Source organism: Monodelphis domestica, chromosome 3 (assembly GCF_027887165.1).
Source record: "Monodelphis domestica isolate mMonDom1 chromosome 3, mMonDom1.pri, whole genome shotgun sequence".
Taxonomy (NCBI): Eukaryota; Metazoa; Chordata; class Mammalia; order Didelphimorphia; family Didelphidae; genus Monodelphis; species Monodelphis domestica.
The window spans coordinates 501,561,938-501,580,150 of record NC_077229.1 but is presented as its reverse complement, the minus strand read 5'-3'; the positions used below and the strand labels follow the sequence as shown (position 1 = coordinate 501,580,150).

The 18,213-nt window shown below is 34.4% G+C and overlaps 1 protein-coding gene across 2 annotated transcripts in view; it reads left to right on the top strand.

Moving 5' to 3' along the window:
- The window catches only part of CWC27 (CWC27 spliceosome associated cyclophilin), a 356,165-nt gene that overhangs the window by 42,395 nt on the left and 295,557 nt on the right, over positions 1-18,213 (top strand). For both annotated transcript variants that reach the window (XM_001366393.4, XM_016431314.2), the window contains exons 4-7: positions 5,404-5,547; positions 7,285-7,383; positions 10,220-10,323; positions 12,478-12,547. In XM_001366393.4, coding sequence (XP_001366430.1) covers positions 5,404-5,547; positions 7,285-7,383; positions 10,220-10,323; positions 12,478-12,547 — 417 coding nt within the window. The remainder of the gene's footprint in view (positions 1-5,403; positions 5,548-7,284; positions 7,384-10,219; positions 10,324-12,477; positions 12,548-18,213) is intronic.

Here is an 18,213-nt window from a genome sequence, read left to right as displayed (position 1 = left end):
TGAGACTTTGATGAGTAAATAATTTACCCAGGTATTTTCCCAAGTGGTTAATATCTCATAAAAGATAAAAAAGGTATCAGCAACAGGTGGAAAGAACACTTCAGTCAGCTTCTCAACCGACCCTCTTCAGTCGACCAAAGCACCCTTGACCAGATCCCCCAAAACCGCACCATTGAACAACTTGATGTCCCTCCTTCAATAGAGGAAGTCCAACAAGCCATTAAAAAATGAGTACAGGGAAGGCACCCGTTAAAGACAGGTTCCCAACCGAGGTGTACAAGGCCTTAAATGGAAAGGCTCTCCAGGCATTCCACATAGTGCTGACCAGCATATGGGAAGAGGAAGACATGCCCCCAGAACTCAGAGATGCCTCCATCATAGCCCTATACAAGAACAAAGGCTCACGTGCAGCCTGTGACAACTACAGAGGCATCTCACTACTATCCACTGCTGGAAAGATCCTCTCCTGTGTTATACTCAACAGATTCCTGTCATCTGTTTCAGAGCAGAACCTGCCTGAATCACAATGTGGCTTCTGACCAGATCGCAGCACCATCGACATGGTCTTCACGGCCAAGGGGGTCATGAAAGAGGGATACCTTTGTAGGTGTTAAGAGGATAGCAGTAAGGAAAAGTTAGTCTTAGAGTCCTCCTTTTCTGGGAAAAGAGATTTGGAGCTGTGTCATTAGGACTCTGGGGCCCATAAAACACTTGGATAATCCAGACTTCTTCTGTTACTTATGGTCTTGAAGCTACAAGGGAGGGAGAATTAGGAAGTAATAGAGAAAAGAAAATGAGGGTATTACAACTTTTAATCTAGTTTTTGTTGAAGAGATTAAAGAGTATTCAGCTATTAGAGCTGAGAGGGTTTTAGCCTTTTTGTGTGTTTGCCCTAGACCCTTTTGGTGATCTAGTAACTCCTATGGACTCCTTGTCAGAATCATGTTTTTAAATACATAGATTTGCAAAAGAACCACTTGTGTTGAAATACAATGATCAAAATATTAAGCATATTAAAAAAAACAAAAATTAGTTCATAGACCCCAGGTTAAGATTCCTGCTCTACTTGAGTAAGATAGATCTTTGATTTGATCAGTATTTGTATTCCTTTTGGAGATAAACAAATTGCAGTCCATCCATATCTTCCCATCTTGTTATTTCCTTCAGAAATCTTCCCTGGGAGTTCACTCATGCAGAAATATTCATGTGTTCTTCTAGGTTTCTTGACATTTGGTAGATACCAATAAAGCATGTAGTTTATCCATCCATTGGTTTGTTTTTCCTTGTTTTTACTATTCACACCCAGTTCAATTCAGTGATGTTTATTGTTAGAAGGCACTGAGCTTTACTTATGTAATAGGGATATACAAATACTAAGTTTGAAGAGTTTATAATCTCCAACTCTAATCAGTTAGCCTCTCCCTCCCCATGTTGCTCTAAGGCTCAGTATTTTTCCATTGCTCTGTTTCTGTGTGGAATGGATTTTACATTCTCCAGCTGTGAACAATAAATATTTTTTCTTTTTCTTTTTCTTTTTTTTTTTGAGGATAGATAATACCAAATTATCATAGAGTTGTCATTTCAACCTCTGTATTCAAAACCTCTTACAACCTGCTCCCCTCTTATTTTCCCATTCTAATTAAACTTTACTCCCCAGTGTCATTGGCTTCCTTGTTGCTCTTAATACAAAATGTTGCATCTCCAGACTGAGTATTTTCAGAGGCTGTCTTCAATGTTTTGAATTCTCTCTTTTCACCTTCACCTTCAAGCCCCACCTAAAACCTCACATTCTATAAGAAACCTCTGTTGATTATTTCCAATTTATCTTGTCAATAGCTTGTTTATACATAGTTGTTTTCACATTGTTTCCTTCATCAGTGTGAACCCCTTGAGAACAAGGACTGTCTTTTGCTCGAAAATAAGTGAGGCTTAAGTGCTTATTGATTGATTAACTGACTGCCTGGCCTTTAAACTAGAGGTTTGTGTGGTTCAGAGAAAGAGGTATCTTCTCTTTCCATTTTCCTTCTAGTCACTTAGTAGATCTTTGCTTTGTTTGAGTCTTAAAGCCAGTTTACTCCAAAATCCTCCTTTTAGGGTTTTAAACTTCCAGGGTCCCTCCAATCTTGACCATCCATACCATGTTCAGCCCTGTTGTAGTCTCAAGTACACACCAATTTTATGCTTTTACAAATAGTGCTTAGGGTCCCCAGAAATAAATCTTTCCTTTGTAACATTGTTGCTGTGGAAATAACTTCTCCCGTGGTAATTTTTTTTTTCATCAAAGTTTTCTTTGCACCAGTTAATGATATGAGGTAGGCTATGCATGTAGCAGTCTAGTAGTCAGAATTTCATAAATGAAATATATATATAAGGGATTTTATAAGGGATTTAGTAATTTCCCTATAGCAAGAAATCCATTGTCTACAAAACCCTGTTGCTCCTAAAATTGGTCTCAACTGTTTCTTAGTGGTAGGAGCTCTTAAATTTTGAATATTTTCAATTCGTTTGGGAGAAATAGAGCAGGCACCCGCAGTCAGGATGAATCCGAAATATTCTACTTTAGGGAGACATCATTGAACTGTATCCTTCGAGATCTTATGTCCTCTTTTGTGCAGTTCCAAGAGAAGATGTTTACTATCTTCCTGACATGCTTCTGCATCTGTTGAAGCCAAGAGTAGATAATCTACGTATTTCATTAATTCACTATTTTTAAATGTTATATTATCTGTGTCTTGGCTCAAAATTTGTGCAAATAAACTTGGGCTTTCCACAAACCCTTGTGGCAGACGACTCCATGAAATCTGAGAGCCCTTCCAGGTGAAAGCAAAGCTATGCCTGGAGTTCTCATGTATGGGTATGGAAAAGAAGGCTGAGCACAAGTGTACTACTGTAAAGTATGTAGCTGTGCTAAGAATAGAAGAAATAATCATATGTATGTTGGAAACTACAGAGTGTCTCTTTATAAAGTGGTTGTTCACAGCCCTCAGAGCCTGTACAAATCTATAGAGGTACTTGCCATTGGGCCCCCTTTGTGTTTTTTTAATGGGCAGGATGGGCGTGTTGTATTCAGATTTACAAGGGATTATTATTCCCTGTTCAATTAATGAGTTTATTACTGGGGTAATATCCTCAATTGCCTCTTTTGAGAGGGGATACTGAGGAATGGAAGGATGTAGGCTAGATTTAGTTTTTATCTGCACAGGAACAGCCGACTTAGAGACTCCGGTATATCTGCAGGTATTACAAAGGTGGGATGCTCTTTCCCCTCCTGACTCTCTGAGAGAATTGCAGGGAGTAAATTTAATGATTCCTTTAGGTATATCCAATTATAAGGAACCATCTGGGGAGCAAGTTATTGTGGCTCTGAGTTTGCATAGAAGGTCCTTCCCCAGTAAATTTAAAGGGGAGTCAGGCATCAAAAGGAAGAAATGTTGTACCTCTAGGGGTCCTACAGACACCATTCTAGGGGAAAGTTTTTTAACTCTTTGGGGTATTCCTGACACTCCCATTACACTCTCTGAGCCAACGGAATAACAGTGTAAATCAGGTGTACCCTTTAATACAGACCTGGAAGCTCCAGTGTCTAAAAGACAATCATAATAGGTGTTACCTACCTTTAAGGTAACATGGAGTTCATTAGTATAGGGGGTGCAGTAGAAAGGGACAATGGGTAGTAGGACATCAGGGCCTGGAAAATCAAAGGTTGTACCCTCTGATTCCTGTGCCCCAGCTCTCCCCCCCCCCCCACTCCCGGGACACCTTCATTGTATTTGAGAAGTTCCTTGGGCACCCCATGAAGGGTACCCTCCTGAGGGGCATTAGCACCTCAAGTATTTTTTGGAGGAGCACCACTGAAGTTATATTGTTGTGTAGTCATTTGGTTTGATTTATCATTTTCCCAATATCTATTCCTATAGTTATCATTCCTAAAGTTGTGGTTTCCATTATCATTATTATAGTTATTTCTATAATTATCACTTCTGTAGTTGTTATTAAACTGCAGATTCCTTCTGAGAGCCTTGAGTAATGTTCTACACTGTACCATTCTTTGACCCATCTTCTCACAGAAATGGCAGATAATGGATCGATAATTAGATTCCTGGAGAGGGGCAAGTGCCATTGGTTGATCATGCCCACTTTCCATTTTAGACATCTTTTAAACATCTCAATTATTTCTTTATTTTCTCCATGAGATCATTATTTTCTTCTTCCTTTTCTTTCTTTCCCTTTGAAACATATAGAGCTGTTTTCCGCAATTCTTCAAGGTCCACCTCCGGCCATCTTGGGCAATGTGTTCTAAACTAATCTCTAATCACTTTGCAAGAGTTATTGACAAATGCCTTCTAAGTTGTCTTATGCAATTTTCTTTCCATTCATACACCACCACACTAGTTCAGGCCCTTACCATCTCCTGCATAGACAGTAGCCTTCTTCTGATGGTCTGTCTACTTCAAGTCGCTTCTCATTCCATTCTATCTCAATTTAGCTGCCAAAGTGATTTTCTTAAAGAATAGATCAGATAATATAACTTTTCCTCACGAGGGGATGCCCATCAATTGGGGAATGGCTGAACAAACTGTGGTATATGTTGGTGATGGAATACTATTGTGCTAAAAGGAATAATAAAGTGGAGAAGTTCCATGGAGACTGGAACAACCTCCAGGAAGTGATGCAGAGCGAGAGGAGCAGAACCAGGAGAACATTGTACACAGAGACTAATACACTGTGGTATAATCGAACGTAATGGACTTCTCCATTAGTGGCGGTGGAATGTCCCTGAACAACTTGCAGGGATCCAGGAGAAAAAAACACCATTCATAAGCAAAGGATAAACTACGGGAGTGGAAACACCGAGAAAAAGCAACTGCCTGAATACAGAGGTTGAGGGGACATGACAGAGGATAGACTCTAAATGAACACTCTAATGCAAATACTATCAACAAAGCAATGGGTTCAAATCAAGAAAACATCTAATGCCCAGTGGACTTACGCGTCCGCTATGGGGGGTGGGGGGGAGGAAAAGAAAATGATCTATGTCTTTAACGAATAATGCTTGGAAATGATCAATATATTAAAAATATATATATATATAACTTTTCCTCATCCCTCCTATTCAGTAAACTCTAGTGATTCCTGACTACCTCATATATAAAAAACCCTGTTGGTCATTTAAAGACTTTTCCAACCTGGTCACTTCCAATATTTCCAAGAAATGCTGTTTCTAATGAAAGTAAATATAGACTTTTTTCATATTGGAAAGTACTTGTCATACTTGAAAGTTTCATTTTTTTAAAAAAGAGTAATTCAAAATAGAAAATAAAATATGTGTAGGACTCTACCAACTTAGTGAATATTGATTAAAACTGAGCTTACACACTCAACCTTTTCTTTTTTATGTTACAGGATGAATTTCACTCACGATTACGTTTTAATCGGAGGGGACTGGTTGCTATGGCAAATGCTGGACCTCATGATAATGGCAGCCAGTTTTTCTTCACCTTGGGTCGTGCAGATGAACTTAACAACAAACATACCATTTTTGGAAAGGTAAGTTTCATTTCTCATTTCAAAGATTTAATTTTGTTTCTTTTTAAATTTTATGTCTCCAAATTTCTTGGTTTTCCAATATTTGTGAACTGGTCATTATATCCTTTTGTTTAGTTTTGTTTTTGACTAATTATCAAATGATCATAGACTGTAACAATGAATTCTAAGGTACTGCTCATACATCTATTTTCCTGTATGAATTTTTAATAATCATGTTAAAGTATAAACTAAAATCCCATTTATGGGACGACTATAAAAAACACTCTTAATTCTAATGCCTTCTTTCTATTAAAAATTTTTATATTCTATACATAGCTTGTTTGTACATACTTGTTTGCTTGTCTCCTTTATTAGATTGTGAGCTCCTTGAGGACAGGAAACATCTTTTGTCTCTTTTTATTCCCAGCATTTAGCACACTGCCTGGTATACATTAGGTAACTAATATATATTTATTGATGAATAGAATTTGACTGGTCACAATTAATTTTACTGATAGTATTACTAATGGTTTCAATGGAAAGAACTTATTTAAGTTGAGATGTGTATGTGATTCTGTGGTTATATATATATATAATATATATACTATGTAAAAACATATACTCATGTATGTTTCCTTTCCTTTCAACATGTTTGGATTCTGCTCCAAAACAAATTCTCATATGGAATTTATTAATTTATATATTCTTTGACTGAGGTTTTAGTAATCTTTTTTTTTTTAATATACTCTCTGAACTACCCTGCCACCTTCCACCTCCTCTTTTGCCACAAGAATTAAAAAAGAAAAAACAACAACAAACCCCCCCTGGCATGTTAGATATACAGGTCTTATAGCTCCCTCTGCTGGTTTATTATTATCCACTTTCCCATCCTTTGATCAAAACTGGAACTTATGATCATAGTGAAGGAAAGCATATAAACACAGTTGTTAAAATGAACAAATTAGACATCCAAGCCAAATACTAGCCGTTTTTAAACTGAAGAAAGTGAAACTTAAAGTAAAGTTATCAACTCAACTGAACACTAGTTGGCCAAGAAAATAAACATTATAATCTTCCTGCTCTGATCACTATTGTGGAAGGATTTAGGATTATAAGTCTGGGTTTGTTTTTTTTTTCTTTTTAAAAATGCCTGTGACTAATGCTACTAGAACATTTGGGATTTCAGTGGTGAACCCAAGGTCAATGTTGTTTACTTGAACATCCTATATGTACTTTTCTAAATTGATTGTCTAAATCTTCTCTGTGGTACAGGTTTTTCTCAGATTCTTAAGCACAAATATTTTGGTTAGTTTTGAAAGAAAATATTGTCATTTAGGAAACATTTATTAAGTGCTTACTATGCCAGTCACTGTCCTAAACACTGGGATGTAAATTCAAAACAGAAAGGCAATTTCTGCCATCAAAGAGCTTACAATCCAATAGGGGAAGAAAATACACAAAAGAAAGCCAAGGCAGTGGAGAAGGAAAAGCTATCTGGAATAGAGAGCTAATGAGAAAGTCAAAGAAATCTCAAATGAGTGCTGTTGTAGAAAACAAATATTTAATAGTTACCAGGCAATTCCCTCTAAAGTTCATTAAATGACTCAGTTTTATCTTTTTTTCCTAGGAAGAAATAGTTTTCTTTGCTATATTAAATTTAAATAGATATACATTGACTTTCATGTTCTAATATTAAATATACTTTTTTATTTTAAATGTTTGAATATTTTAAACTTATTAAACATTTTCATTTGATAGGTAACAGGAGATACAGTTTATAATATGCTGAGATTGACAGAAGTGGACATTAATGAAGAAGAAAGACCACTTAATCCACATAAAATAAGAAGTTGTGAGGTGGGTATTATTGATGAGGTTTGTATCTTTTTGTATAAATTGTCATTAGTTCTTTGAAGACTTTGGTTAAAGTAATAGATTCTATATATATAATTTGTATGCATTGTATGTATTTGTAATATGTCCAGATAAAATATATGTAAATATGATATATGCATATACATGTGTATGTACTGAGCTCAATGATGACATCTTTGGTCTGGTTAAATCAAACAAAAAGGGGAAAAAAGTGCTTTTTAGTCCTGTGCTTCTCAGCTTTTTTCATTGATAGTAGTAAATTGGCAGAACAAAGGTAAAGTAAGGCTAAGAATCACATGTTATTTAAATATGCACTGGCTTTAAATATTAGATCTTTGTCCAGTGACTTACAAATATGACCATGTTTATACTGATATTCTCAAGATATAAATGAAACCAGAAAACTAAAGGAAGTTATTGCTAAATGGGAGGATAGATCATAGATTCCCTTTGGAGTAGTAATTAAAGGAGTTGACTGTGTTGGTTTATTGTATGCCTAAGGCAACAAGAAAAATAATATGATAAACAGTTAATCATCCTACCTTGTGGCATTTGTGATTAGTTTAAAGAAAAAGATTACCATGAAAATAATTGCAGCTTATATATGAATTTTGGACAGGATTCTCCAAATCAAGTTGACATTCACCTTGGTACTATGAATTTCAAAACTACTCCACCCTGTTCAGACCATTCTTTGGAGGATGGGATTTAGCTATTTCCTGATCAATGACAATGAAGATACTTGGAGTAACAGAGTCAGGTCTTGGAAACTGCAGTCTCCACCCTACTCAGATAGAGATTAGGAAGGACTACAGCAAAACTCAAGATTTAATTATTTGAGAATATGGCCCTCAACAGACATATGCAAAAAAGGACAGACCTCTGGGCGGTCCTAAGTCAAGCTAGAGCCACCATTGGCACTTGTGAGGCACAGGAAGTGAGGTAGGGAACAGCTTCTGGAATTCACTCACTTCCTGGGGAGAGAGCGAGAGGGGAGTCCTGCTAGGAGCTTGAGCAGGGTGGAGGCCCGCAGACAGCTTCCCTTCAGATCGGTCACGTGAGTCAAGGACTGATTCCTTCTCTACCTTGGCCCTTTGGGCCTAAACTCCCTCTGGCTCTCTGCCAGTGGTTGAGTAACCCCTTTCCCTTTTTCTCTTCTCTCCTCCCCCTCTCCCTTTTCTTACTCCCATTGTGATTAAACCACCATAAAGTCCATTCTGACTTGAGTGTTTCATTTTAGGAATTTCATAAGTAAATTCCTTGGCGGCTATAAATTAATATTTTAACAACCTTCAAAGGTGATTTTCACTACAACAGTACCTGGTGACTTTTAATACTAAGGTAAAGACAAGAGAGAATAGTGCATTGGAAAATTTGGTTAGTTTAAAAAATATAGTTTAGTTTAAAAAATTAAAGAGTCAAAGCTTATAAAGTACTTAGAAACCTAATGTGCATGTATGCATGTGTATATAACGTATATACATATATTTACCAATACACACATATATTCATATATACATGCGTGAATATAAAATTATAAAATTATATCATGAATATGTTCTTTTAGAAGAGATTTTAAAAGCACTAAACATGTTGAACACTAAAGAATGTTAAAAAAATGAAAATGAAAGTTACTATATCCTAACAGAAAAAAATGGTTAGTGATGTAGAAGTTCTGTTAGAATTAATTGGCATATATGTATTGTTTCAAAAGTATTAGTCCAGTTTTAAACTATTAAAGTTTTAGCTGTTCATTTCAATTAAACTATTAGATAATTAAGCTATTAGTAGGCAATTAGTTATGTGGTAATTATTATGCTATTAAATATTAAAACTGCACTAAGACTATGGGGATACCCAACATATTGGTAGTTATCGATATTCTCTTGGTCACCTTTTATAGTACTGGCAGGGCCAATATTTTTTCTATGACTTCAATTGTCTTCAGTTCCTTTTTGTCTTGTGTGTTAGTCTTTTAATGAAATCACAGTTGTACTGTCTCAAGCTTATATACTTGGTCTGATTAGCTGCTTTTCCCATCTTCTTTTTTTCTTAAAGCCAGTTCCACTTCTTCTTTAAGGAACTGTGATATTAGAGTCCAAATGTGGCAGTCCTTTCTTTGAAGGAGAAAACATTCTGTTAAAATGGCTTTTGTAAATCAGTTTCATAGTTCATAGTATTCTTGTCATTTTTAAAATTTTTGCTTTTTTTTATTCTGAATTTAAATACTAGAAAAAAGAACTTGCATATGCACAGCAGAACACAAAATGAGATTTCAGTAGGAAATTATGAATCTTTATTTCATACAGTTTGCTTTAGAAAAAGTATAAAATATTCTACATATTACTTTGAAGACAGACCTATTGGTCTGTGCTTCCTTCTGAATCTTTTCTATTGTCTTGTGTGCATTTAAAGAAATAGTTCAATGATTCTCTCTCTTTTTTTTTTTGGCATCACTATTGCTAATCCTTTCCCCACTGACACATTCTTTCTCCATTAACTGAGAGAAAGAAAGGGGAATAAAAACCCTTGTAACCAATAAGTATAGTCAAGCGAAAGAAATTCACATAAGTGCTTATATGTAACCTATAGAAAGTGTGAAGTATATGAGAACTATGTTTCTTCTTACTATGTTCAGACCTGCCCAGATTATTGCTTCTGTTTAGGTCTTAGTCTACAGAGAAGTGAAAAAATAATGAAGTCTTAAGAGATACTGGATAATGGAAAAACATGGCACTAGGGACAGTCTAAGAAATTATTAAGTAAAGTTGCTATGTAGAAATATTTTAAAATAATGTTTTAAATATTTCTTTCCTAGGTTTTGTTTAATCCGTTTGATGACATCATACCAAGAGACAATAAGAAGCCAAAAAAGGACAAACCAGAAGAAGAAGTAAAGAAATTGACAACTAAAGGCACAAAGTAATCATAAGGATTTTTCTCAGATAAGAAAAGTACCACTAAATTATTAGCTTTCCTAGTTTGCTGTAGCTGGTGAAAGATTAGTTTGAATTACTCAGAAGTCTGAGTTAAAGAATGTTTTTAAATGCAGATTGAATGCTTTCAAGTATATAGTTTAAATTCAAGCTTATTTAAAGTAATTAATAGATTTTTAAACTCTTTAAAAAAATTTTGTTTTAGTTCAAAATTCCTTCTCTCCCACCCACCCTTCTTCCTAATATAGTAAATAATCTGATATAGATTTTAATAGATGTTCTTAAAGAATTTGCTTTAGTGAGTAGGTGGCAACAGATTTTATGGTTTAAGACAAATTCTATGTAAAGGGATGTAGGCAAGTTGTTTAAAAACTGTTTGTGCTTTTAATCAATTTTAGATTTTCTTAAATAATGCTCTTTTATATTACAAAAATAAACTTCCTTCTGTGCCCCATCACAAATTCAAAATAAATGTATTCTAAATTATTAGGTTTTTTTCTTCTACATGTATTGGAAAACAAGTTAATCATCTGGTAGTTTGTTAATAGGGATCAAATTATTTAAAAAATGACTCATTATTGTAAGATAATGTCTTGCCTAGTTTGGAATTTAGCATTTATTTTTTTCATTCTGGCTAGTGTTATCTGTATGAAAATGTCACCATCATTGACATTTGGATTGATTTTTCCAGTGGGTTATGACAATAAAATTGAAAATAATTTTTTCTGATAATAATCAAAGGAAGCCTTCTGGTGTAGAAGATGAAGGAACAACCTCAGAATCTAGAAGAAATGTGTTCAAGGCCTGCTTTTGATATATACTGGCTGTGAGATTCTGAACAGGTTACTTATATGTTGTTTAATAGTTGCCAAGTTGCAGCTGGTAGAAGGCATTTCCTTACTGGGAGCTCCCCTAAACCAGGGAAATTAAAGACCTATACTAAATCAATCAGTCAAATTAATTTATATTTATGGAGTTCATATTTTCACTGCATCCACATCTTGCAAAAGCATTCCCTCCTCATTCTGACGATTTGTCAAGCCTTCTCCATCTTACTTTTTTAAATCATTTTTCTATAAAAGCTGATATAAAAATAAGATTAATTTACCCCTTGTATTTTTTATATTTATATTTACCACTTATTTTATTTGAGTTTTGAATTACAGAGCATTAACATTAGAAAGGACTTTAGAGCTTATCTAATCTAGGAGCTCTTAACTATTTTTTGTGTCATGGACCTCTTTGATACCCTGATCAAACCTTCTCAGAACCATGTTTTTAAATGAATATAGTGGTATTCATAGAATTACAAAGGAAACCAGTGAGAGTTAAATAAACATATAATTTTTTTTCCCATGCAAATTCACAGACCCCTTAAAATCTATCCACAAATCTCTGGGGGTTGTAGATCCTAGGTTGAAAACATATGAATGAATCCAACTTTATTTCACAAATGGATGAAACAAGGGTCTGAGTCCCAAGATGTCCCAAGTTAGAAGACTAGTAAAAGGAAAAGCTGAGACTAAAACCCCTATTTTCTGACTTCTTTTCTAGTGTTTATTCCATTAATCCTAATTACTTTTCATATTAAGTTGAGGAATTGAGAAAGGAGACAATTTGCCCAATTTCCTCAAATATCTGTCTTTGAAGGGCATTTTTGTTTATATATGATTTTTGCATAATAGATTTTGATGAGTAAAATGAGATTACAGATTATTTTGGTAGATAATGCATTGTTTTATCTTTTCAGTGTTCTCAGGGAGACATTTGCAAGATTTTCAGAAATTTCCAATTACATAACTAGCCTTTTGGCAAATTCAGAGATTTTTAGTTCTCTTGGAATGATAATTATGCCAATATATCTGAATATGTAGATTCTAGGGTAAATTTTGGTTTGATTTTCTCAGAACTAACAACTTGAGAACATCTGTGCTCTGTGGTAAAGGCTTACCTTTTTTCTATTTAGGAAATGCTTAGTAATGCAAATTGAGATAATAGTGCATTTTACCAAAATTAAGTCATAACTTTTATTTTTTGGAATAACAAATACCTATTTACTCTTGAAAATTTAGGTCTATTTCTTGGAAAATAAAATGAGATACTTTTGAATACTGTTTTATGGATCTTTTTCTTTTACTAGAAATTTTAGTTTACTTTCATTTGGAGAAGAAGCTGAAGAAGAAGAAGAAGAAGTAAACCGAGTTAGTCAGGTGAAACTGCAATTTGTTTTTTTCTTTTTATTTGTAAGATATTTATTTTGGTACATTTTGGAAAATATAAAATTTAGCCTATCACTTTTCTTTTTTCTTTTCTATCTAATGGAATCTTTCAAAGTTAGGCTTCTTAGATAACATTTATTTGTATGTCGTAAGATATATGTCCTCTATGCTGCATTATCCTCTTAGGGTATTTTATCCCAGTATCTTTATTGTAATAGAAGCTAGAAAGTCTTGGGATAGCATTTTGATTTCAGATTTCAGATTCCTTCCTTCAGAATTTTAGCTTCTGCAAATTAAAAATAAGAATGATTTGTTCCTTTGCTTAATTGGTTTTTCTTTTATCACAGAGTAGAGCGTTTGTGTGTGTTTTTGGATCTTCTTTGAGTGAATAGGTGGCAGAGCCTTTCTCTACGAACTTTGAACTTTTAGGAACAGTTTCTAAAAACATGTCTTTCCCCCAAAGTCTTACTAATTTAAAACATTAAAAATAATAACAATTAGTACCAATGTTTAATTTTTTAAAAATCAGTGGCAGCTATAATCTCTCCTTTTTAGCATCAAAGATATCCATATTTGTCAGTGAATGCTATCTTCCCCTCCCTCAGCAGATAATCTTGCCCCTACTTTGTAGAAATAGTTGACATCATTTCTCTTCTCTTTTCCTCAAAACCTTTTCCCTCATTGTCTTTTCCTTTGCTCCAAGCTCAGGATGAAGTGGTTTTTCTTGCCAAGGCTAAGCTTTTCCTTATCACCTCAATTCAATCAATCTCAGCATATCACCTTGAGGAGCATTAATAACAAATTATTCTGAGTTCTCTCATTTTTTTGTCTCTGCTTATTCTTTCCATACTCAGTTCTCTCACCCTTTAAAAGAACTTGTATTTGCTCCTAATATATACCCAAACTACTGTCCTATATTTATATTTGTTTTCACTGTTCGGAGGAACACAGATTTCAAGCTGGAAGTGAACTTGGAGGGTTATCTATTCCAACCTCACCATTTTACAGATTAGCAAACTGAGGCCTCTGTTTTGTTTATTAAGTGTCTTGCCCATAGTCACACAAAGCAATAGGTGGTAGAATTTTGATTTGAACTCAGGCCCAATCAGTGTAAGTTCAGTACTTTCCATTGTACCCGTTAAACTCCTAGAAAGATTAATCTTCACTAGCTGCCTCTGCTTCTTCAATCTACATTCTTGAATTATTCCTTGCAGTCTGACTTCCAGTCAGACTTGCCCAGAAACCGCTCTCTCAAAAATCCTTAGCTAACTCTTTATGGCTAAATCCAGTGGTCTTTTCTTTGTCTTCCTTCTTCCTTGACTTTCATGCAGTTTTTGAAACACACTGTTAATCACCTTGTAACCATGTTCTTTTCTGGTTCTCGTGCCTGTGTGATTGCTGGTTCATTGCCCACTTCCTAGCCTTGAATTGTGGGTATCCCCAAGGACTGTAACTTGGTCCCTTTTTCTTCTCTTTTCTCTCAGTGACCTCATTTTTTCCCAGATAATACTTCTGATTGTCAGTATTATTGTGCTGATTGCCATCCCCTAAGTGTAGGTGTTCTCTAGGTTTCTGTCCTTGACTTTTTAAATATTTTCTTCCATGATGAGCTCATCCTTTCTCAGGTGATACTGTGCTTATTGAATGAAGTTTTTGAATAATACAGAATCTCAGCCATTCAAAAGAGATTGACTTTATAATCCAGGTTTATGACCCAGACTGAACATGAATTAGTATGTCAGTATATCTATCTTAAATAATAAGATAATGAATTTGCAACTGGAATGCTTGTACTAGTGCTCATAAAATTTTAAAAGGCCACCGGCATGTTGGGCCAAATGTCTGGAAAACAACCTTCATCAGTCCTGCTGGATAAGGAAGTGTGGGTTAGATCTTCACATTGGCTTTGTGATGAGATCTCTGATCCAGAGATACCAAAGCATAGTATGAGGTAGAAAAGTATATTTACATGAAAATTTACTAGTCAATTGATTTACTAGTCAAGTTCATTTACATAAGCTTAAATTATGAATTTGAAATCAAGGAACTTCAAGAACGTGTTAATTATGTTCTTTTAAAAATATTTTTTAGTATAAAAAATTTGTAGACAGTTATTTTTCAGGATGCCATATTAGAAAATTAACTTATATTCTGTTTAGTTTAATATGGCAGTATTTTTAAAATAGAACTTATCTCTTTTCTCCTGCTGTTCTTGGTTACTGTACCATGATGTGGAAAAAAAAATTGATATACTTAAAGTTTACTGAATATTGTATATAGTTTGAGCTACAAAATCCATTTGTTCTGACTAAGCTTAAAGGAAATAAGAATGCCATTTTGAATGCCATGTTACTTCCAGACTCTAGAATATTATTCTTTTTTAAAAAAATATGAAAACCCCTATAATTTATTGAAATATTGAATGCAATTATTATTCTTCCCTATGGATATTTAAAGCCAGTGTACTAGCAAATGGTTAGCATAATAACTCACATTGTGTTACCATCTGTAATATTATATTCTCATGAATACTGATGGAAAGGCACTGTAAAAGGAAAAGTATTATTATTTAACATCTTGTCATGTTATTACTAGCCATACTAATTGAAATTTAATGGAAAACAAAAGGTATCAATTAGAAAGTATGTGATACAGGAGAAAGAAAGATTCTTGGATGGAACGCTATCTTAAGGGATAGATGATAGGGAGAGTTGATATAATGGTATATATTTTTTCTCGGTGTGACCTCCACAAAAACCTGAGTTGTGTGGGTATAGGTTCAGTAAAAGGTCACTAATTGGAGAGAAGTTCTGCCTGAATTTGTGAAAATTCTTAGTCATAGAAAGTTTTAAAAGAAATTTAGCTTTATTCTTTTTCAAGTAGCTATGGTAAAAATATCTGGACTCAATTAAGTGTTAGCTTAAATGAATCATTTTTGTCTTTGTCCTCCCAATGCATTTCATAAAATAGATCTGTAATAAATGTTTACTTCATGTTTTGGAGTTGATTAAAATGTTTTTTAATTAATCTGATTTAAAGTTCTTTGCTAATAATAGTTACATTATTTAGACATAAATGGATATTTCAGAACAACTAGAATGAGTTCATATTCTTTTTCTTTTACTTAGAAAGTTCATTTTTTCATCAGTGGTAAACTTCTGCCCACAGAGCCTGTCTGAATGATCACAAATTAAGAATAAGTGAAGCTTGAACTAAACTTTGCTGTATATAAATGATAATAAAGTCAATTTTAGTTAAATATTAAAGGATATTTAGCATCTTTTGACAGAGTCTACTTCATCTGAGTCTGACAAACCATAGTTTCCCTTTATTTCCCTTTGGGTTCCCTGGGTTTTTTCCATTCTTTACTCAATTTTTTACAACCTCACAAAATGTTTGTATAGAATATTAGAGCCTGAAGGGGCTTAAGAAATCATTTCATCCAACCCCATCATTTTACAAGTGAGAAAACTAACACTTTGAGACATTGTGACTTGCCAAACTAACCTGATTTCCTTTTATTTATTTATTTTTTTAGAGAATTTTACTAGCTATTTGTTATTACTGTTATTCGGTTGTGTTCAGTCATGTCTGACTCTTTGTGACTCCAGCTGGGATTTTCTTTGCAAAGGTATTGGAGTGATTTATCATTTCCTTCTCCCCCTTTTTACAGATGATGAAACTGAGGCAAACATAGCTAAAAAAAGCTAGTAAGTGTCTGAAGGCATATTTGAACTCAAGAAGATTCATCTTCCCGATTTCAGGGTCAGCACTCTATCCACTACACTACCTAGCTGCTCACTACACAAGTACATTAGGAGACTACAATAAACATATGACTTCATAAAGCCCTTGGCAATGTTTTTCATGACAGTCTGATGAACAAAATAGATAAGTGCCTGAACAATAGGATAAGTTAGGTTGGTTGACAGGAAGCAATGTGGCACAGGGAAGAAGCTGGGTGTGGTTCATAAAACAGCAATACTGAATTAGGAGTAAGATGAATTGGGGTCAGAAAATCATTAACTAGGTAGCTATGAATCAATCTCTTATAAAATGAAGTTAGTAATATTTCTATTAACTGTGAATATGAACTATCATTTCAATTCAATTATTTATCAGGTACCATGTATGTATACTCAAGAAGTAGCTTTTTATAATAGTTAAAATGCAGGCGTTAGAGTCAGAAAGATTTGGGTTCAAATCTTCTCCAACATTATTAACTATGTGACTCTTGGCAGGTCACTTAACCTATCTACTTTAGGCAAATCCCTAAGACTTAACTACTAAATGTTAGGTGAATCGTGATCTGCTTTAGTTTAAGGAGTTCCCAGAAGAGAAATTCTCTAGAGTAGAAAATTTTTTTTTTGGTGGAATTATAGATTTTGCATGGAAAGCATTTCGCTAGGCCCTTGAGATACAAAAATCAAGTCCATACCATGAAAGTGCTTGGAGCCTCTCCACATATTAGGAGAGAGTAGATGGACAAGGGCAAGGAACTTGTAATTTCTGTTTGCCTTAATCAACTGGAGAAAGAAATGACAAGTCACACCAGTACCATTGCCAAGAAAATGTCATGTACAGCTGGGTCCATGGAATCATGAAGAGTCAGACATGACAGAACAACTGTATAACAAGATGGGAAGCTATGATATCTACACAGACACATTTAATATATTATTAGAGGAAAGGAGAAACCTAGAAAAAAAAATTGTGCTTTGAAAAACGGGAGGGGCTAAGTAATTAAGCCACTTTACTCTAAAGTCCACAGTTTAATCAACCAGTGTCACCCTCAAAGAAAGTCTCTAATGAAATATTGCAGAGTCCTACTGTGACCCTGGTTGACATTTTTTTGTCAGTGACCTTTCTTCAACCAATTTAGACCATAAGACATCAGAGTGGGGTAGACTTAGAGAAAGTTTGAGCAAGATCTTAAAAGAAATGGAAAATATCTATCATTGTTGATTAGAGAAAAGAAAATTTTAGATTGAAAAAAATGACGTCAGTAAAGCTATAAAAATTTTTTTTATTTTCTTTGCCCTAGCATATATATGTATATGCACACACATGTATGTATATTTATTTATATATACATATAAATGTGTGTATACACACATAAAACTTCTACTTGTAAATATACAGGCATACCTTGTCTTATTGTACTTTGTAGAAATTGAATTTTTTACAAATTAAAGGTTTATGGCAGTCTTGCCTCAAGCAATCTGTTAGGGTACTTTTTCCAATAGCATGTGTTCATATCACATCTCTGTGTCACATTTTGTCAGTTCTTGCAACATTTCAAATTTTTTCAAGTTTGTTTTATTATCATTATTATGATTATTATGTCTGTTATGGTGGATCTGTGATTATTGATCTTTGATGTTACTATAAGTAATTGTTTTGTGTTACCACAAACCATGTCCCTACCAAGTGGTGAACTTAATTGATAAATGTTTTGCATGTTCTGACTACTCCACTAATTGGTTGTTTTCTCATTTGTATTCCTCTGCTCACTCTTCCCTGTTCTCTAAGACAGTGAACCTATTAGGCCTGGAGTGCCAGGCCCTGCCTCCATCCCCCAGACAGTACCGTTCTCACTCCACTACCACCACATGCCATGCCCTTCCCCCTTTGCCCCACACAGGGGAAGGAAGAAG